Source organism: Meriones unguiculatus, chromosome 21, assembly GCF_030254825.1.
Source record: "Meriones unguiculatus strain TT.TT164.6M chromosome 21, Bangor_MerUng_6.1, whole genome shotgun sequence".
NCBI lineage: Eukaryota > Metazoa > Chordata > Mammalia > Rodentia > Muridae > Meriones > Meriones unguiculatus.
The window spans coordinates 54,868,021-54,891,350 of NC_083368.1; the positions used below are offsets into that span (position 1 = coordinate 54,868,021).

The window sequence follows — 23,330 nt, forward strand, 5'->3', positions numbered from 1 at the left end:
TCCAGAAGATACAAATGTGACATTTCACGCTCCAGCAGGAAAACCTCAGGAACTCATCCACCTCACAAAAATACAGCATAAAGCCAAAATATTCAAAGTATAATTCGAAGGAAACTTAAATATTCATTGAAACGTCTTAGCAATGACAGGCTATGAATGTCAATGCAGCACAGATAGGCCAACATGGTTTCTTCAACTCATCTTAGGCATATCCTGCTCCACAGAGGTGCTCTTCAGTGTCCTGCATCATTTGTCATTCCCTCTCAAGCGCACCATCTGTCCAGACATGCATCTCTCCCACTCTGTAGCTCCCCCCTCAGCACCCCTTCATTTGTTAAAATAAATCTCAGAGTTCCCCACCAACCCCAATCAACGCCCTTTCCCTGTCTTTCTCCATTCCATCTCCTAGATGCCTAGAGGTGTGCCTTCTTTTCTTAATCTTGTCAGCATGAATCCGTTAGGCTGATTCCATTATTTCTGGTCCTCTTGCCACCCATCAACCCACTCACAGGTAGCAATGATGCTTCTATTTTAAAAGGTAAGTGGAAACTCCAAAATAGTGTACAGTCATATTTTCTTGTTATATAGAAATAGCAATATTTACCCTACATGTTTGTTTGGAATCAATATATATTTATATATACATAGATGTACATGCATATATATATATACACATATATGTATTATGTACATATATGTGTGTATGTATGTATGACATAGACTGAATTGTTTTGGTCAAAGAAGTAATAATGAGATAATAAATACGATATTTTGGTAGGAATTATGCACCCCACTAGGAGCAGTCTCTTTCTCTCTCTATTTTATTTCCACAAAATCCTCTGAAGTCAGAATGTGGGTAAGATAAAGGGGAAAGGCATGGCAGGAGAGAGGTCAGTGGTTCTGGCGAGCGTGCGCTAGTGCTGTGGAGAGGGGCGCGGCTCAGCTCCCTGTGTCTGCGACTCCAGCCGAACTGCGTACTTGCCAGGTGGTGAGGCGGGCAGAGGCAGCCGCACCGCTCCAGAACAGCTGCTCCATTCTCTCCTTCCACTTCATGTTTGGGAATCTGGGCAGTTTGGAGGCAGCCACGAGGGAGCACTAGCCCATGGCTGCCAAGCTGTGGTGTACTCTTCAATGGAGAGCTCCTTTACAAAAAACAACTATATTTAAATGCTTTAAATATGATCTTTCAGGAACCTGGGCAAAGACGGGATCATGAAGAAATTAACATCTTTAAATTAGGTTCTTAATTTAGTTTTTTTGTTTGTTTGTTTTCAGCAGTATTTCATACCACATATCAGCTACAGAATATCAATTTGGCTATCCAAAGAAAAGAAAAGGGTAAGTTTTCATCACGGCTTTATCCATTTTAGACATGCCACATTCAAGTGACACACCTATGAGGAAATTTCTTAGATTCAGCCAACACTGTATGAGAGTTCTGCCATGGGCATGGCCTTCTGTAAAATAGCAACAGAAATTCCTTTTATCAGTTTTCTATACAAAGAAATAAGAAGTAAAAATAAATTCATTCATTTCCATTAAGCAGATCAAATGCAATTTTTACTAAATTCGTACTTGCTTCAAGATGTGTCAAAATCTCCTAAAGCACAGAGTCAAAGTAGAGTTTGGTGTTTTCAAGTGTTTTTGTGTGACTAGTATTTTCTACTCAAAAAGATCATGTCCTCTACAAGTTATATATTATAATTATGAGCACTTTCAGGTTTATAAAGAGATTTTACCTAAAAATATTTTTATTATTTTTAATTATAATTTTTATTTTTTATATTAATTACAATTTATTCACTTTGTATTCCAGCTGTAGCCCCCTCCCTCATTCCTTCCCAATACCACTCTCCCTCCCTCATCTCCTCCCATGCTCCTTTCCAAGTCCACTAATAAGAGAGGTCTTCCTCCCCTTCTATCTGACCCTAGCCTATCAGGTCTCATAAGGACTGGCTGCATTTTCTTCCTCTGTGTCCTGGTAAGGCCGCTCCCCTGGATCAAAGAGCCAGCCACTGAGTTCATGTCAGAGACAGTCCCAGTTCCCATTACTAGGAAACCCACATGGAGACTAAGCTGCCATGGTCTACATCTGTCCAGGGGTTCTAGGTTATGTCCATGCATGGTACTTGATTGGAGTATCAGTATCAGAAAAGATCCCTGTGCCCAGATTTCTTGGTTCTGTTATTCTCTTTGTGGAGCTCCTGTCCTCTCCAGGTCTTTCTATTTCCCCCTTCTTTCCAATTAAAAAAAAATGGGGTACAGAGCTAAACAGAGAATTTTCTGTAGAGGAAAATCAAATGGCAGAGAAACAGTTAAGGAAATGCTCAACATCCTTAGTCATCAGGGAAATGTAAATCAAAACCATCCTGAGATTTCACCTTGCACCCAACAAAATGGCTAAGATCAAAATCTCAAGTGACAATACATGCTGGAGAGGATGTGGAGAAAGGGGAACCCTCCTCCATTGCTGTGGGAATGTAAACTTGTACAACCACTCTGGAAATCAATCTGGTGCTTTCTTGGAAAACTGGGAATAGCGCTTCCCCAAGATCCAGCTATATCACTCCTGGGCATATAGCCAAAATATGCTCAAATACACAACAAGGACATTTGCTCAGCTATGTTCATAGCAGCTTTTTCGTAATAGCCCGAACCTAGAAACAACCTAGATGTCCATCAATGGAGGAATGGATACAGAAATTGTGGTACATTTACATAATGGAATACTACTCAGCAGTTAAAAACAAGAAAATCTAGTTCCCACAATTTGCCTGCAAATATCATCCTAGTGAGGTAACCCAAAAGCAGAAAGACACACATGGCATACACTCACTTATAAGTGGCTATTAGACATATAATATAGGATAAACATACTAAAATCTGTATACCTAAAGAAGCTAAGCAAGAAAGAGGACCCTGGGTAAGATGCTTAATCCTCATTCAGAAAAGCAAAGGGGATGGACATCGGAAGAGGGAGAAAACAGGGAACAGGAAAAGGAGCCTACCACAGAGGGCCCCTGAAAAACTCTACCCTGTAGGGTATCAAAGCAGATGCTGAGAATAATAGCCAAACTTTGGGCAGAGTGCAGAGAATCCTACGAAAGAAGGGGAAGAAAAAAAGACCTGGAGGGGAAGAAGCTCCGCAGGGAGAACAACAGAACCAAAATATGTGGGCCCAGAGGTCTTTTCTGAGACTGATACTCCAACCAAGGACCATGCATAGAAATAACCTATAACCCCTGCACAGATGTAGCCCACGGCAGCTCAGAGTCCAAGTGGGTTCCCTAGTAATGGAAAGAGAGACTGTTTCTGACATGAACTCAGTGGCCGGCTCTTTGATCACCTCCCGCTGAGGAGGGAGCAGCCTTACCAGGCCACAGAGGAAGACAATGCAGCCAGTCCTGATGAGACCTGATAGACTAGGGTCAGATGGAAAGGGAGGTGGATTTCCCCTATCAGTGGACTAGGGGTGGGGCTCAGGAGGATAAGAGGGAAGGAGGATGTGATTGGGAGGGGAAGAGGAAGAGGAAGAGGACTACAGCTGAGATAAAAAGTAAATAAACTGGAATTAATAAATAAATAAATAAATAAAAACAAGGAAATCATGAAAATTTCAGCCAAATGGTGGAATCTAGAAAAGATCATCCTGAGTGAGGTATCCCAGAAGCAGAAAGACACACGTGGCATATGCTCACTTATAAGTGGATATTAGACATATAATACAGGATATACGTACTAATATCTGTACACCTAAAGAAGCTAATCAAGAAGGAGGACCCTGGGCAAGATGATCAATCCTCACTCAGAAAGGCAAATGGCAGGGATTTGGAAGAGGGAGAAAACAGGAAACAGGACAGGAGCCTACCACAGAGGGCCTCTAAAAACTCTACCAACAGTGTATCAAAGCAGATGCTGAGGCTCACAGCCAAACTTTGGGCAGAGTACAGCAAATCTTATGAAAGAAAACAAAACAAAACAAAAAACATTTTTTAATCTTTAAGTAAATCTTATTTTAAAAGAAACCTGTATATTCCAGGACCTGTCAATCTTTGTATAATGAAGCATTTCAAAGCACTTGACGGCCTAATGTCCGGTGAACTGAGGCTTAGCCCAGATGTCTCTTGCTTTTAATTCACTAGATGATTCATTTCTATAGGCTAAGCCATAATATTTATGGGAATAGTAAGAGTTGGCTATTTTAGCAATAAGATATTTATGTGATACTTTGAATAATTATTGTGAAACTATCTATCACAATGTCTTGATATTGTTATTGCTGTTTCAGAAGATAACCCCATCATTCTTGCAGAGCTAGCACATTAAGGTTAAGTTCAAATAAATGCTCCAGAAGAGCTGAGGGTATAGTTCAGTGGCAGAGTACTTATCTAGCATGTAGGAGGCCCTGAGTTTGATTAAGAACATATTGTAATTAAGGGCAAAAAAAATCATTTTTTTTTCAGTAAATTAACTCTAAATTAAAGACATGCATATTCACTCATAGTTTGAGAGATCGTGTTTCACTAATAAGTGATGATTGTCTCTAAGTATCATCTTTCAAATAATTTAATCGATGGAGAGTCTTAATGTCTCTAATTTCCATTTTTGATAAGGGCATTTATTTCAGTGTCTGATTCTAGATACAGGAAGAAATCCACACTCCACATTGCTTCCTACATGAAGCTTCGATTTGAAGAACCCTAATTCTTCACGAACATTCTCCAACTTCTGTCTGTGTTGGTGAGGTTCACTCCATTTCTAACCCATGTCCTGCCTTTCTGTCATTTGTCCAGACCCTTCTACATCCTCTAAGTTCATACGTGAATTCCTAGAAGCTGTCCTCCTTTTTCTTCTGCATTCTGATTTACCAAAAATTCATCCTATGTTCTACTTTCTCATTATTTTCCACATCCAGTCGCCAGTTTCTGTTTGATGTTAGTTCTCTGATATCTTGATGTTACTTAACTGATATATATCTGATATATAGTAGATGTATCTGATACACATCTGCTTTTTGTCTGATATTTATCAGATATAGATCATATATACATATGTATGTATGCATATGTATATATGGTGTGTGTGTGTGTGTGTGTGTGTGTGTGTGTGTGTGTGTGTGTATAGAGGAATTTTGATCCAGCCACATGGCTACTCTGGCAAGGGATCACATCCAGAGATCTAGAGATCTAGGTCTGTGTGATTTGAGTAAACTACAGAAACCTCCTCAGTGCATGCCTCTAATCTCTGGCTGGAAAATAGACATGACTTTAGTACACACCTTTAATCAGACATGCCTTCAGAACACAGCTTTAATACAAAACAATGAGGTCTAAGTGAGGGGCAGAAAAACGACACATCAGAGAAATTTTTGACAGATTGAGTCAGAGATAGGATAAACCCTACTCCCATGAGAACACACAGGAAAGAGGCTATTTAAGAGCAGTTCAGGGAGAGAAAGGGAGAGTTGAGTTAGTAAGTTCAGTTCAGCGGAGTCTATGCAGTTCCACTCAGATTGCAAAGACAGTGCGGTTGAGTTCCTGGAGTTCAGAAGTAGTTTTTTGTTTGTTTCCAAGCAGAGCTATTCAGTCAGGAGATGAGAGAAGCCAATTTGAATCAGTCAGCTTGGAGAGAAATTTTGAGCCAGAACAGCTGAGTTGAACCAGCCAGCCAGAGTTCAGAAAGAACTAGTAAGGGCGAAATTATTCAGCATTAAGTTTATTAAGAACTAAAACGTTCTGGGCCTAGTTTAGGGAGAAGGAGATTGGAAGCTGAATCCTTCAATGTCCAGGCTTGCAGAAAAGATTAGATTACAAGGAATCTAGAGGCTTCCAGACCAAGGTCTATGGATAGTTATATAGAAACTCTCTGGGCTCAACCCAAGCCATGTATTCATAAAGCTTGGGTACAAATCTCATCTCATACCCTCATCAGAAGAAATAAAAACAACATTTACAAGTGTGTGTGCATGTGTGAGTGTGTGTGTGTGTGTGTGTGTGTGTGTACATGGATGTGTTTAAACCTGCTCTTTGCTTCTAATGTCTGAATGGCCCTAAGTAAATAGCTTATAGCTGATCATAATTCCCTCTGTAAAACAATGGCGCTTTGTTTATTGCTTAGATTGCTTTTCATAGTATATAGCATCACCATACAGCAGATGTATATATGCTGCCTGCAGTGTGCTGTGTAGTCTACATTGGTGTGTATCTGTGATCCTGCTTCCTTGGTCTAACAGCTTGGAAAGAACCTCTTATTTCCATGCCTGAAATAAAGGAGCCTATGTTTCATACTTCAGTCCTAGATTGGCATAACAGTCAGATAAGTGAATGAACATAAAGTCAGCACAAGGAGAAAATGCACTTAGAACCAATACTTTTAAAAGTAGGGTCCAGGAAGTGTTAGTTCCTAAAGGTTCTTCAAATGAAAAGAATTTGAGGTTAATCAAGCCGTACACACCATGGTCACTTCTCTCAGTCACCATGTACATTAGCATGTCACAAGCTCTGTAACATGGAGGGACGAGAGAGAGCTAACAAAGCCGTTGTCCGAGCTCCCCGTGTGTGTACTCAGCTGGAAAGTCACCACACGCATTTACAGCAGCTCCTTACTGGCCTGCGGAACATGGCTCTGAGAAAGACTTCTGAGAAAGTGTTGGCCTAGACAATAACCACAATCATCATCTTGGAAGTTATTTTAACCTAGCTTTTCAGCAATTAAAACAAAAACAAAAAACCTCTCTTAACATTCATAGGCATCACAAACCACAAAATACAATCTATCCAGCAGGTAGCTATGGGTCAAGAAGAGTAAAGCTGGCCGATTATACCCTAACAATAACCTTAGGGCTATGAAAACGCGCTCTTTGATACGTAGTGCCCAGCAATTGCTTATGCAGCCAGTGGCAGATGCGAGACTTCATCTCAGGAGAAAGGTTTAACATGGCTTTTAACACAGTGTGTGAAACTGTGTGAAGAGTGAGCCAACCTCTCAGGAGCCTCTGGAAATGGAGAAAGGCCTGCCTGTGAAAAAGGCAACACGGAGACATTCACTGCCCAGCACAAAGCTGTTTACCATGCACGAGGAAAAAGGGCAGTAAGTGCCTGCAGGCGGAATGTCTTGATGTTACAAGCCAAATGCAACAAATTTCAGATGGCATTGTGGGAATTCCAAAATATTTCTTTTCTTTCTATGAGAACAAAAAATCAGTTATGCTTACATTTATTGCTCATTCGTGGCCCGAGTTTTTCTCACCCAGGGCATCACTAAAACACCTCAGAAACACAGATCTAAGCTATCCTTTTGTCTTAATGAAAAAGTCCTTTTCAAATAAATTAGCACTTCACAAGTCACATTAGTCTTATTTACTTGTTGTTCTTCAAATTCAGCTTGTCCAACAGAATAAACCTTGCACCCCTCTCTCTCTCTCAGCCCGTTTTTAAAGTGGCTTACAAAATTCTGAGATTAAAAGTAAGCTTGAAGTGATTTTAATAAATTCGACCTTTTTCTTATTCCAACAAACGTCAACACAGTTACTATAGCATTTACCTCTTACAAATTCAGCTTTGGTGTTCCTCAGATGGCCACGAGTGCTCCTTAAATACTCAGGTTGAAAATGAGGCGTGTGGCCTCACCCTGTGGTCAGACAGCAGCGTCACTTCTGTGTAGCTACGTGGTTGGGCCTTACACTTACCAGATAGACAAACACACAGACATACATAAACAGAAAGTGCTTGCCAGCCCCACTCTCAGTATCTTAAATATCATATTTAAAATCACCGACTTGATTTTAGTGACTACAGCGAAGTCTTAACCCCATAAGCATGGGGACTGAGACACTGTAAACCGGATGAAAAGGCTCAAATCCAGCCTCTCAACTCCCAGTGATGGTGTCTACGTCACCATAAAACGCACTGAGGTCTGTTAAGGGTGACATCTTGCCTCAGAACTGAACAATATCCTGCCTAGGACAATTTTCAGAAGTTTTGTTTAACCTTTTAGTATTAAACACATTGTAAAAGTAAAACATTGCATACAATGTCTGTGAGTCGAGTTTCAGACAAACGTTTGTAATCTTAGCAAGGTGAGCATGAGACCCATGGATGGCCCAGCTTCTTGCTCTATCCCTCCTTAAACATCGAATACTTCAAGGGAAATGGTCAAGCGAGACCTCTGATGCAGTCAAAGGTATAATAACTTCATCCTTTAAGGCTTTATGGTCCTGCCAGCCAGTGACCTTTATCTACAACTGGGGACTACATATTTTATTCGTACATCAGACTTCTGAGTTCTTACTTGTAATTCTCTTGTACATTGTAGATTTCACATAACACTGATGAGTCCTTTGAGCTTTTAAGAGTACCGTATGATACAGAGCCCACGTACGTTTTAGTAACTCTACCACAGAGAATGACTTCTGTCAGCAATTCTTCTGCTGTAGAGTATTATTTTATGTTTATAACCTTATTTTAACCTTACTTACTCCATACATCGCATTAAGATTGTACTTACTTGTCTCTCCCCAAGGTTAGAATCAGAATTGAAAACCATTTCTTATATTTACTACTTGATTGGTTCTGTAGCAGCTGGAAGAATCATCCTCATTTATCCTTCCTGGGTGCTGGTGCAGGAGGCATTTTCCATCCCATTCTTCATATCATGTTCTTTCTTTTGCCTTTTCCTGTTTGACCCCATTACTATTTTAGCTTTATTTGTCATTTTCTGTGTTATTTTTAGTATCATTTATGGAATTCAATAATCCCTTGTGACTTAAAAAAATCAATAGTCCCTTTTGACTTAAGGAATTCAATAGGCCCCTGTGAATTTCTGTTTTCATAACAAATAATATTTTAATTAGTTATTTTGTACAGTAAACTAGTAAATCCCCTTAATATTATTAGATTTCTCTAGGAATCTACCTCAAAATGGATCCAAAGACCAAATTTAGCTTCTAAACTTGAGTCAGATTCAAGCAGAGTTGATAAGGCATAGTGTTGTGGAATTAGTTATTTTCCTCTGAAATAAAACACTGTCCCCTGGAGAAGGAAGGAGACACTTAGGAACCTAGAAGCTCATGAAATTGAAGAGGTCTACAGTGCCCAGAAAAGAATGGGACTCACATGGTCCCTCAGCAAACTTATACAGGGAACAATTGCTGGGGCAGGAACAGGACGCACAGGGCCTCTCCACAAACTTAAATGGTGAGCAGGTGCTCATTTAAATGGTGAGCAGGTCACTGACCCTTCTGTGACGCTATCTCTAAGTTAGGCACCAAGATCTAGGAATGCGGCTTTCGTGAATCATTGTCCCTCTTGGTGGACTTTTCAGTGATGAAGCTGCCCTTGAGTCACTTTAACTCTTTAAAGTTAACTCTTCATCTACGCCCCCATAAGAATACAGTAAGTGTATTGGTTTGCCACATTAGATTTAGGTAGAATGCTTTCTTTGTTCTGTCATCAGTACCCTATCTGGGCTGAAAAGGCATGAGTGACTTCCCCATGCAAAGTCATACAATATGCTACGTTATAAAATAATAGCACAGTCCACTTGTTTACTCTACTGAGAAACTTGGATGAAATTTACCAGATCTCTTTAATCTTTCTTTCCTGTGTCTTCACTTGTTTATTGTCTGAGGACTGTGTTATCTACTGAGTCTCTTTATTTATTTATTTATTTTGGGGGAGAAGTTCAAACAAGTAAATGAGGCAAGTCAGAGAGAATCTATCAAACAATTACATAAAATAAGAAAAACATAATTTTAAGTTAAACTTTTTGCCTAATTCATAAAACAACTTTTCTCTAGTCAACATAAATTTTGCTGCCAAAATGCTGTCCTAGATTCTTGAAAAACTCACTTTATCCAATAACAAGCCTAAACCTGTCCTCATAGTGCTAGAGGCCCTACAGAATTTAGTTTCCAGCCATCTTTTCTCATTTCCTACAATGTTCCCCAGTGGGACTGGCCTCTATCCTATCAGCTTAGAGTCACTCAGCTTGTTAAAGGAACTGTTATTTCCTCTCTCCTGTGATTGCCTGTGCCGGAGGAGTCATCATCTGTATGCACTTACCTCCAGTATCATGAAACCCTTTATAGGGGTAGTGGGACTGAGATTCGATGGGTACCACTCCTCGAAGAGAAGGACAGGAAGGAACTACTCAGAGGATCCAAGCCCTCCAGGATGAAGTTGTACCAAAGGTAAGTGCAGGAAAAAAAAAATGCCAATAGTGATGCTAAAAGTAACACCTGCATAATTTTATCTGGCTTCCAGCAATGTGTTCGCTTTGATTTTGAATTGGACTTTGAACTTCTTCACTTTTATCTGGGTTGCTTACACAGATGTTGTAACTAAATCCTCTAGTCTATAGTTTGGCCTTGGCCTGCTTGGTAACATGTGACTATCTTTACTATAGTAAATGCCTATACTACCCGCTTACTCAGAACTAATATGCTAGAATCCACTTAATTTCACTATCTCCAGTATTTTACTTCAATTCATCCTGTAAACACCTACTGAAGTCCACACTCTGCTCATCATTAATGATGTAAAATCGAGTAGAACAGATGTCTTCCATTATGGAACAGCCTGAAAGGAAGGCAGTGAAATGCTGACTATCAGGGTGCCCTGTCAAAACACTCAAACTCTAGAACTTCCAGCCAGCTAAATGAGAGAAAGATAGTTCTGCAGTTTTCCTGTCTCCCATCCTACATACAACAAATGTTGTCTGTGACTGTTGCTTCTCTTTGGCTAAAAGGAATTTGTGTTTGAAATCAACAATAATACAGAAAGGGGTGGCTATATCAGGGCTCCTGAGTCATGCATTTTGCTTCTTTTCCTATACATCCCTGCTGTTCCAAAGATGTCACTACAGGCTAAACTACTCCCGCACCTACAAAAGCCATTCACATCCGTGTCATTTTATTCCAGAATGGATGAACTAATGAATGGCCATGAGGATTGGGAACAGATGAGTGAATTGATATTTTTTTGTTATGATATTTTTACAACAACTTTTAGGCATAAAAAGTAATTTAAGAGCTGCTTTGAATTTCATCTATGTGATAAAAATTTATATGGTGCTTCTAGTTGGAGATATCCACTGAAGTTTCTGAATTTCCCAAGATTTTTGTTTTATCTACCCCGGGATAATTGTGCTTTTACCGTTGTTTCTTGAGTTTATGGTAGCTCTTAACATATTGCAAGTCTTTTGATACTTAAAATTTCACCTTGTTAAATGACACATCACTCAATGGATTACCATTCTGTTTGGAAGAAAGCAGTTACTGAATAAACAATCAGTTCACGTGGTATTTTACAGTCAATGTTCACGGATTATTTCTCTTAGCTAATTTTCCTGTAGAAAAATATCAGGTTATTGTGTAGGTATATTCAGTAAATTTTAGTGACCAGTAACTACGTTGGGCCTAGCTAGAGTATAGTTAAAATTTTAATCAGCATTTCCTCAGTATGCCAACATATGATTTTTTTCAATGCTCTTTAGCTTATAGTTATATAAGAAGTAATGTTAAAGTCACTTTTTAAAACTGATAAATTGATACCTAATAAATAGAGTAAAGGTTTTAAGATTAATCATCTTATTACATGAAAAAGAAGCCAAAGGAATAATTTTCATGGCAGTGTACAAAGGCAGTGACCATGTGGCATCTGAAGACGTGAGACCATGTACAGTAGGTCTCTTGGAACTGACTACCATCCCTGCTCGTAGGAAATGATGTGATATACAAGCATCTCATTTTGGCAAACGTAAACAAGACTGTATTTTCAGGTACACACTACACTGCGCATGGGAAAACAGAGACAAAAGGAACAAGCTTGACTCCCAAGAATAAAAGCAAGTGTTTCTCCCTTAAAATACTGCCAGCTCTGTTCATCACTATTGCAAGACTCCTTTAACCTCCTTTACTTCGTCAACTTTCAACTGTATTTAAAAAAATGAATTAATGACTGTGGTTAAACCTGCTGACATTTATCTAGAGCAGCAAACACTTAAGGCAAAGTTATATGTGCAGTTAAAACACCTGACATAGGGACTACAGCACAGGCTGTAATAAACTGATTTAATGTGGTTCAGCGCTACTCTAAGTTTTCTTAAGTTTCTGCTTATGTAACCGAGTTTCAATGATGGAGGCCTCCTTAAGTTTTTTTATGTAAAATATGCTTTGATCTTAAAGAACAGATACAAGTTACCATGGTATATCAATGTCTTCTTATAACCATTTAATTCTCATAGTATCAAGAGATGAGGCAAAAATTTTAGTCTTCATATATTATTTCTTTCTAATCTCATGTTGAAGAATGTACCATAAATCCTTGTCAGTAAGGTAGTTATACCAACAAAACAACTTCACGTTTACTTAGCTCTCAACATGTAAGCACAATTTCCTACAGCATCTCAATAACTCCAGGAAGTAGATATTACAGTTTCCATGCAGATAATAATGAGATATAAGAGGTAAAAATAAAACAACATACTAGAGGTCAGATTTCAAGCATCTTTTTTACTCCAGATTCTTATTCTGCACAATGATATGACGAAACATTTAAGAGTCACTGACACTATTATTCCACCTAACAGTTGGCTTAGCATTCCCAGCTTCAGCAGTTCTCTAGTACAGAAGGATCCGTTAATCAATCAAGTCAGTCTCAGAGACAGCCTTTTCCTCTGCAATCTCTCCCAAAGGCTTCTGTGCTATGAATAATCCCAATTGAGCCATTATTGAGATGTAACTATCTGCTACTATTTTTGTTTATTTTATATTTATGAATATATTTTTTATTTATTCCCACTTAGTAGAATAAAATGACAAAAAAGAACAAAGCAGGTAAAAGCCTGTGTCATTCTTGTAGTAATTCAGACCTCCCTCCCCCCAAAAAAAGAGGCTCTGGTTGGAAGCATAAACTAGAGAGCCCTGGGCTATTTTCAGCTTCTCCAGTAACCTCACTGCCTCTTCCCCCTGTGGACTCAAAGGCGCAGATGGTTGTTTCTCTTGCAGTTCAGACGCTCCTGTTTAGCCCAAATCTCTAGGTTACAATCTGTTTTGTAATCTCTGTAAGGGTCACTTGTCTCTTGAGACACCCTTCCCTATCAAAATAGTGACCTAATTGTGCAGCTTCACTTCCGGGTAGTAGACAGACACACATTTCATGTGCAAACCAACATTACTGGGTAAAAAAAAACCTACATCAAAAGAAGCAAATTACACTAGCAGCTTAATTTAAAACACATGTTCAGTCCATTAGAGTGTAAGAGAAACTGTGATATCTCGAACAATGGGCTAAAAAACAGACATTTTCCAAAGAAAGGAAGAATATTTGCTCCCTTCAGGAATCGGTTCACTTCACTAGACGTATTCAGGAAATATTTGCTGCAAACTTGGCTAACCATCTTCCTGCAACTGAGTTCGGCCAGAGGAGAACCAAAACAAAACTGCTTCTTTAAAAACAAGATGAGTGCAGTCTAGTAAATGGCTGATAAAAATGCTTACCATTGAGAGTGTGAAACCAGTTGTAAATCTAGTTTAATAGAACAAGGAAAAGTGGCAGATGTGGAAAATAAATCCTCCTCACAGTGCTTTCTGACAGTATTTCCATCACAAAAAAATTGAGTATAGGAGGGAGGTGACGACTTTGCTCATTAGCCTATCATAACTACTCTATACCGTGAGCCTTATCAAAACATTACAGTGTACCTAATATATGTTTCTGTATGTAAGTATACTTATATAAAGCCATTAAAAATAAAATTTCAAATTCCGTTTTTGAAAAAAAAACACTTCTTTCTTTTCTCTTTTTCTTTTTTAAAATTTATTTAATCTCTTTACAGTGTGATCCCTGTCCCCTCCCTCCTCCTAGTCCCACCCTGAAGCCTCTCCCCCAGCCTCTTTCTTCCTCAGAGAAGGGGGGGAGCCAAGGGGTACCAACCCACCCTGGCACTTCAAGTCACAGAGGACTAAAGACATCCCCTTCCACTGGGGACCATAGTGACTCACAGAGATTGAACCGCCATCCAAAGAGCATGCACAGGCTGGACCTAGACCCTACACATTTATAGCAGATATACAGCCTGCTTATCATGTGGGTTCCCTAACACTGAGAGTAGAGGATCTCTGTTGCCTGCCTTTTGAGTCCCAAGATTTCTGTTTCCTGCCTTTGGGTCCATTTCCTCTAGCTGGCCTCAGTTTGAGACCTACTCCATGGGACAAAGCCAACCCCTGACACTATTAATGAAACTCTGCTATACTTGCGAAAACAAAAGAGCATTTTACAGTTTTAAAATAAGATCTTGAAAACTGTTCTTCTCATGTAATTGCCCAGGTGAGACTATCTATTGAAATACTACTAGAGGAAGGGGGGGGGGGGAAAGCTATGCTTTTATCTTCTGTGAAGTGTACATTGTAAGTGTGGAGAAAAATTTCCAACTATAAGAGAAATAAAAGGAAAAGATTATGTTAAGTTCTAAATGCAGGATTCTTTGTAGGGCTTCCACATGTCCTTCCTTCCTGTCTTCTTCCCTCTCTTCCCATCCTGAACTTTCTAAAGAAGACTCAAGTGCCTTTTCTAACAGGACTTCCGTTTTCTGTTTACCAACCTCTGTCAGAATCCTACAGGTCAGACTGAATTCTGAGACAGGGCACAAGATATGAGGCAGTGTTTATGGGGCTCGAGTGCTTCAGAAAATGGACTAAATGATTTCTTACATTATTCTATTTAATTTTTATTAAAACCAAATAAGGTGGTTGCTACTACTATTTTCATCCTTGAGTTTATGAAACAAAAGTGATATAATGGTGAATGTTATGCAAATATCTAAGCAGAACACATATAAATCAGTAGCTTAAGTACCTCACTCCCTCAGACAAGAGTCTGTTCCAGTTTCCCAGGATAGCTATGCGATTTGTTCTGATAGTCTGAAGAATCCAATCCTTGCTTTATATCTGCCCTCCACAGCCTCATTCATCATTTCTCCTGAGAGTAGCAACTTCATTTTTTCAATGAGTCTATCACTACTATATAGTATAAACAATCACCAGCCTGCATGGAAAGTTGTACAAGTTGTTTTGATATATTTATGGGAAATAACAGTTCTGAAAATAAAGCATTCCTGCATCATTACATGTGTGCAAAAGAAGAGTTTAAGATTCAAGAGTAAGATTTAGAATACACAGAGAAGAAATATTTATATGTTCATTTTGGGGATTATTATTTAGCACTCTTGGTACCCTACATAGTACTTAACAGTTCCACGCAATTAGTTTTACTATGTAAGTTCTTTTTTAGGAGGTGGGGTCAGTTTTATCTTTTTATATAATTTATTCACTTTACATCCTGAATAGTAACACCCTTCCTTCATCTCCTCCTGGTCCCACTCTCTCTTCCTCCTCCCTCCCATCCAACTCCTGTAGTCCTCAGAGAGATGAAGCCCTCCTTCCCTACCATCTGACCCTAACCTATCAAGTCTCATCAGGACTGCCTAAATCCTCTTTCTCTGTGGGCCTGACCACCCTACCTGGGGGAAGGGATCAAAGAGCAGGCAACAGAGTCCATGTCAGAGAGAGCCCCTGTTCCCAGTATGGAAATTCTTAACCATAACAATATGATAAGCATTTTGATGTTGACAGAAGTCAGATAGAAGTAGCTTCCCTGCTTAAATCATTTTCAAATTTTTCTTTGTCATATTAAATTTTGTCAGAAATAAACTTCCAACAAATGCCTATAAAAAGATATTGATTTTCAGATTATAAATAATCTGTGGTGTTTTTCAAAGTTAAGTTTCAATAAATCAGCGTGGGTTTCAGAACAACAGAGGAGTTTCACGTCATAGCTAAAATCCTGACTGGAGACTCAAGCTTGCCTCTTGTAGCTAGAAGCAAAGCCGCCTCTGCACGGCTGAATGAAAGCAGTGTCAGCCATCAGAAAGTCACTTCCAGAAACAAACTACGGTTCTGGAGTTTATTATCATCTCTTCCTTTCTGTGAACTTGGGTGTCAGATACTACTAAACAATGTCACTTCAGGAGACTTATTTGAACCTACAGGAGGAGAAAATGGATGCCGACAAATGCAAGAGAGCACGTGTGCGTGCCTTTGTGATTATGAGGCTCTGAGAAGGGTGCTTTCACTACAAGAGTGAATGAATTTCACGCTGCAAACATAAAGCAGAGGTGATTCAGTTTCTAGGTCATTAGAAATTATTTTCCAGGCATCCTATATGCCACAGAGAAAGCGTGACAGACCTCAGTGGTTCCTCAGGCACTAACTGTTCAGAGTGAGCATTCTTAAGCCTTGGTAGAATGGTACAGGGTAAAAGAATTCCAGATCTCCGTTGGGTCAACAGGGCTCATTATTCTATACCTAAGTCAGTGTATTTTAATAAAGCTGAAGCTGTTAAAATGGGAAATAAATCTTTCTGTCTGGGGTGAAATATGTTCCAACCCCACTCTTCCACCTCCAACCCTGCCCCTTGCACAGTGGGTATTCCCAGAGTTCTCTTGACCTTCAGGCTCAGGACAGATTCCCAGGACGGAGCCCCTTATGTTTTTGTCACGTGACATCATAGAGTATAACACCTCAATGTCTTGGGCATTCCTTGCTTAATAGGAAGATTCTCTGGGCTCATACTAATGAAAGCTCATTTGGGTCTGTCAGTCTCCTGTGGGAAAAGACTGAGGCCGGCGAGGGAGCAGCACCTGGACAAACGGACGCCGGTGGCCTTAAGCACTGGGAAACCCACTTCAGACTGGGGTTTAACTGTACATTTCCAAAGAAAATTAGACGTCCTCTCCTCTTATAGATAGTGTGAGAACCCTCAGAAGATGTTCAAGCTTAGTGCTTTAAAAAGAGGTATTCCCCTTTAAGATCTAGGTGCAGTAATGCATGCTGATAACGATACTTGCTTTTAGATGAAGCTGATTGGTCCAGTGCCCGATGATCTTGTACTCCGTACTTTTGTTGTTTATCTGATACTGGAAGATATCATAACGTCCGGGAGCATCTCCATTTTCATTAAAAGTGACGGGTGTGCCAGCACTGCCTATAAAAATAGGAAAACGCTGTTAATAAAGCAGAGTAACACAGGCGGTGAGCGTCTTTCCCCTAAGGAAGAAGGGTGGATAAAAATAAATAGTATGTAGTAGGTGATGTGAAGATCATAGTCCATACAAGGTCATTCTTGATAGTACAATAGCTTTTACATGAAAACCAACCTAGACGCACATATAAGAATAAGATGAAAGTAATGACGAGGAGCCAAGCTAAGTAATATACAGGCCAGCTAAATAAGTAGAAATTGATGGTTTAGATACTAAATTCTAGCTGTGTAGAATGCGACCTAATGGGAAAAATACACGTGTTGAAGTATGTACAATATCAACTACAACCGTCAATACAAAATTGACAGAACTTCCCACCCAGGAGCCTAAACACTTGGCTTTATGGCAAATTTGGCTCCAATAGGAAGCAAGTACACTGTTCAACTCCCATGTCCTCAGAGCAGAGCAAGGCAGGCTGCGGTTGGAAACCTGTACTGGCCAAGCAGAACGGGCAGTGGAGAAGCCCGGCTCTGCTGGGATCATCAAAGTCCCATGATTCCCTGTGACGAGTGCGATGGTGGCAGAACAGCAGGATGCAAGACATTTCGTCTCTTCTGAACTCCATTTCTCTCAGAAGCTTTCATCTTTTCTCTCGGTAACTTCTGCTCGCTTTTACTGTCCCTCTTATTAACTTTTCTATAATCACAGGTGAAAGAGGAAAACAGATTGAGCACCCCATGTTTTCTCATTCCATCTCCCTGCACTATCTACGCAGACTTCGTTTTCTGTAGCAGCCTTTAGGCCTCCCTTCATCTTCACGGATCATTCTTTCTCAACTTGAAACATTGAGGTGACAGCAATCCCTTTACTTGGTGGCTATCTTCTCCCTGCAGGCAGCCTTTCCTCAAAGGATATTGGATTTAATTTCTCTTCTGCAATGCAGTTGCCTCTTCTTGAAGTCCCTTTCTACATTATAGTCTCAAAATTAGACACAATTAACAGTTATATAGGTAAATGTTACATATTTTCATCCTACAACCGTCTGCTTGATTTATTTGCAAAGTTAACCCTAATATTTATAAAGAAAATTTTAAATGTAACTTATCAAAGAACAGGAAGTATTATAAGAAATATAACTTGCACATAAATAGAGAGTTTCAGAGTTGCAGTAGGAGTGGAGTGTGTTCATAGGATTTAAAAGAGATGTGTTTCTTATCATCCAGTTTTCTTGATGTTATTCTATATTCTGAGCATGACATGAGGTCTCTCGGGAGACTCTGAATATACAATATTATCAAGAACTCCTGAACCCACAGGAGATGGCACAGCCAGAAAGAAAGAGTCCCAGGCATAGGAAACAGAAGGCTAAGGCTCATTTTGACTTCCCTACTCATTTGCATAACTTTATTTATTTACAATAAAGACTGAACAATGAACATGAATGGCTACTACATAAGCTTTGTTACAAATTATTATTTTCAGGAATTTATTATTTATGTAGGAAATTATTCAACAGGAAAAGGAACTGAGGAGGAAAGCCAACCTGTCAAATTACCCAGTATTACCTTACTATTTCTTAAGTGCTCAAGAAGAAACCTACTTTCCATTATGAAACAAAGCATTTCTCAGCTCTAGTGATATCAGACTGGTTAACCTCTTCAGTCTTTCCTGTCAATTTCTTTGAGGTAAGAATAATGACTTTTTCTTCTCATAGAGATTTTTTGAAATTAAATTAGTCAATTCTTGTGAAGTGGTTCGTGCCACGCACAGGATAATTAAATATCATGATCCACCCTATATTCATGCTTAGTAAAGTTCAATGTACACTGGCAGAAAGAACATAAAAAGTTCTTTAAGTAATGCCTAAACAGGTCCTAGTATTCACGTAACAGGTTTATTCTTGGAAAAACACATACGTTATGAACATCACAACAACATCAGTTTCGGACACTCAAACATTATTTTTAAAAATTAGACTATATTTAATTTTCTCTGTCTAAATTCACATTGTTTTCTTGTTGATTAAATGACTGCTTTTCAATCTTTCAAGCCACAATTGTTCTCAAAATGGAATCTGCCACTTCTGCAATATGCAGGTGATGACAGCAGACTGGGTTTTGTATAAATTTATGGCCAGCTGCTTTGGCATAATATTTCTCATGTTAAAAAAGAAGTCCTTTTGGTAGGCAAGTAAATAATTCTATCTCCAAAATAATAACTTCTAACTTAGATACCTCAATACCACTTATACCACATTTGACAATGCATGTGAAAGGGTCAAGAAAGTGAATTCTAAAATCAGCCTGAGTTCAAACAGCGTCCCATCACTTAGTGCATGCTACTGTTTGGGGTACATTCACAATTTCACTGTACCTCACTTTTCTTATCCATAAACTATGCTGCTAGTAACCACTACACAAAATGTAATAGGATTAAGAGAACCAATCCGTGTAACTACACAGTGAAAATCATCAAAGTCTGCACTACTATCAGTCCTGCTTCATGGTAGTCTGTGAGCAAATACGATTTTCATGATATTTATCTCACTAATCCCTATGACTTTTCAGTAGAATGCCAGAAACTCCACACGTTTTGGTTCACCATTTTGTCTTTTCACACACAAACCTTTCTTCCTTCTCTTACCTCCTCTTGATGATTTATAGCTCAAGTCATGCACCTGTAGAAACTTGATTATACAAAACCTGCAGGACACCCAACTAGCTCCTCCTGTCCAACCTGGATCAACCAAATTCTTCACCTTTCTCTGCATATTCTACTGCACACTTAACATATGATCTTAAAGTGGTTTGAGAAATATTTACTGAAAGCCCACTGAGTGCTCAACACAGAGTATTCTACTTTTCTCACAACACGGCGGTTCGCTTGGTGTAAACAGAACACATCTGTTACTTCTGCAAGAACTAAATCAAAGGTAGAACCTCGCATGAATTACAGGCAAACAAGAAAGAGGGAGCACAAGCAAACTCTTGCTCATTTTCTCCCTAATATTACACACTTAATCTGTATCACCCCCTTCTTTCACATTGCTGTGAGTGTCTTAGTGGAAACCAACTCAAAGCTATGACATATGCTTGTGTGTTCTCTGAGTTAATTGCTTGTAGTTAAAGCATCTTTTATTACTCATCAGCCTTACATCTTGTTTTCCTAATCTGCCTTTTGGTCATGGCCAACTATGCATTTGAATTAGTTCAACCTTCTCACATGAAGAACTAGCCTCATTAAATGTTCCTCACTGCAGACAAGTTTCCTGGTACTCTGGTCTATGAAACAAAGAGCATCCTTGATTAGCTGGGAGGAACTCATTATTGGCTCACTCCTTCCCACAGGTTTGCCATCTGTTTAAAAAAAATCTTCTTTTGTTCTGAAACTGGCTACCCTGAAAAACAAAATTAAGTGGCATTTTGCCTAAGAAAATCTCAAATGTTTATCAGTTTATTACGTTTTAATAACAGCAATGGTAAGAAATACAGCAAATATATTTGAATTGAGACTATTTAGATATTTATTTATATAATATAAATTATACCCCATCATATTCTTTATTGTATTTTATTACACCTCACACTCTAGGTATTTCATACATTTTGTAATACATTACATTGCTAAAATGTTTTGTATCCATGTGGACCTGTGAAAGAAGGATAACAACCGCATTGATTTGTGAGGTGACATTTTCACTAGTCAGGAACTGCCCTCAGTGTCTACACATCCCCCTGAGTAGTTTCTGTTCAATAGGAAATGTGTAGAAAAAAGAGATTTTTATTTCTCAACATATCATGAACTTCTAATATCATTCTACTGGGAAAATTTTACATCAAAATGTTGGTTCCTTTGAGTGTTACATGGGGGAAAAACTGTATGTCTTGGGATTTGGAAACTGAAGTTTGGTTTGTACGTCTTCAAATTAGCTCTGGGTATCTGAGAAAATGACCCTAATTTACATGTAAATCTTTTCTCATCTTGAAGATGATCATAATAATATCAGCTCTTCCAATCTACCCAAGGGTTGCATGATATGACATACAGAAAACATGGAATATGTGACTGACAAAGAGAACAGTGTGAATGAAAACGGTCCTCAGTGTCGCTCACCCTTCGTCTGCACTTTCGTTGACTTGGTTCACGTTACAGTTGTGGGGGGAAAGAATTTAAGAATAATTTGTTTACTTTTAAATCGATAAAAGATAAATCTACTTCTAATTATCATTGAATCTTGTTGTTTTAAAACTTTCTTTCCCTTTTATTGTCAAATGTTACTGGTTCGTAATCTCATCACCACCTACAACATTAGGCAAACAGAGGAAACTAAGAATGAAATCAGTTAATTTATTAGATTTAGTGCCCTTACAGATTATTTGAGCTTTATATAATTGATACAAATCCAATATAAATTAATAATACTCAACAAAATTGTGGTTATTCATGCTTTCCCTTCTTCTATCCGATTTATCGAGTATGCATTACAGCTAGCAAATACAATCAAATATTCAGATTTAATTACATCACAACGTAAGTGTTTAGGAATCAGAATCTACAGACCTTATTTTTTTTCTTTGTTTGTTTGTTTGTTTGTTTGTTTTAGAGACAGGGTTTCTCTGTAGTCTTGGCTGTCCTAGACTCACTTCTAGACTAGGTTGGCCTTGAACTCAAAGAGATCCGCCTGCCTCTGCTTCCCCCCTCCCTTGACAGACTTTTACACTGAATTTAGCTTGTCCTCCATCCACACTTTTGCTATCATATCTCACAGTTTTACATTTACATATTAGCTTCTGGATTAGTTCAGTCTACTCCCAACTTCTATTTTCCTTTTAATTTTCTTGCATACCATTATCTGCTATGAATACCTCCATCTCAAAATTGTGCTGTGTAATAATTATCACTTCATAATTCACCAATACTGGTTGGTGGTAATCACTTTAAAATAGCACAGTCAGAAAACCTGCCTCACAGGAGTAGCCATCACTCCTCCTTCCCAAATGCCACACACAGACAAAGTCTCTCTCCCGGACTATATTTAAATCTGACTGAACACCTTTCAAATGTTTCCCACTTAAAAGTATATGCATACACCAAAGTCTGCCTGAGGGACCACGGGATGCCAGATCTGGAAATAAGATACCAAAATAAAAGCTGCAATGTTCCTTCGGGAGAAAATATAAGCAAACAATTATTCACATCTGTCCACTAATAGACCCTATCTCCAAACTAACCTTGATTTTCACATTCCTTCTTTCTTTACCACTAGCCTGCTCTAGGCAACTATGACATCTTCACACTCTGAGACAGTACTCTGTATTCACACTGAACACTCTTGTTCACTCTTGACCATCAGCCAGAGTGATGTTGTGAGAAACGAGTCAAACTTTATGGCCCCTCTCCTTAAAAATCATTCAGTGACTTCCCATGTAATTTGTGTTAAACTGTAAAAGCCTTATCACTGTTTTCATAGTCCCTTGTTTCTCTTATCTAATTCATGTTCATATTTCTCCATCCTGGTCTTGTTTCACTTCGCATGACCACAAGGCTTGCTCTATCTCAGGGGTTTTATAGTCTCTTCTTTCTCCTTGTGTTCTCCCTGTGGGTCTTCAGAAAGGACTCTTTATTGTCCATATTGTGTTTCAAAAAGCAGAGGACATTCCCATCTAACAGAGTCAGTATCCTGTCCCTATTACTCACTGAAAAATACCATGTTTATTTCTTTCATAATATTTACATGTATCTACAATATACTAAGTTCTTAAATGACTTGATACACAATGCTGGGTTATGTACTTAAGATTAAGGAGAATTTTCCCAACTGTGTACTGCCACGTTAGTAGCACAGGACTAGTGGCTAAGTGTTAGAGGCCAATTCACGTTTTCCTTAGTACGTGGTGAGGTTTCATTTGCAATAACTCCACTCAGGTGTGGTTAAATGATTAGCTGTAGTTATTCATATATGACAGGAAGATGGGGTGTTAGCTAATTCATCATCCTAAGTGGACATCTGTATTCTTTTCTCTTTCTGGATGGCCATATGGAAATGAGATTGTAGGTAAACTGAGGGTCTCTATGTTACAGGTGGCAGCGCTTGCATGAGCATGACCCTCAGTGTAAGGTCCATGCTTATATGTTTTTGTTCATCCAGTCTTTTACGTGAGTATAGAAGAGTTTATTCTGTTTTGGTCACTATAAAGTTTTGAGTCTTCCAGTAGACAACCAGGCTGACTGCACAGTACTGTGAGTTCATAATATTTAAAAATCAACAAATATAGATTATCCCTAGAAAT

General features: G+C 38.8%; 1 protein-coding gene across 6 annotated transcripts in view; it reads right to left on the reverse strand.

Moving 5' to 3' along the window:
* The window catches only part of Grm8 (glutamate metabotropic receptor 8), an 809,809-nt gene that overhangs the window by 152,108 nt on the left and 634,371 nt on the right, over positions 1-23,330 (reverse strand). For all 6 annotated transcript variants that reach the window (XM_060374210.1, XM_060374213.1, XM_060374214.1 and 3 more), the window contains exon 8: positions 16,906-17,042. In XM_060374210.1, coding sequence (XP_060230193.1) covers positions 16,906-17,042 — 137 coding nt within the window. The remainder of the gene's footprint in view (positions 1-16,905; positions 17,043-23,330) is intronic.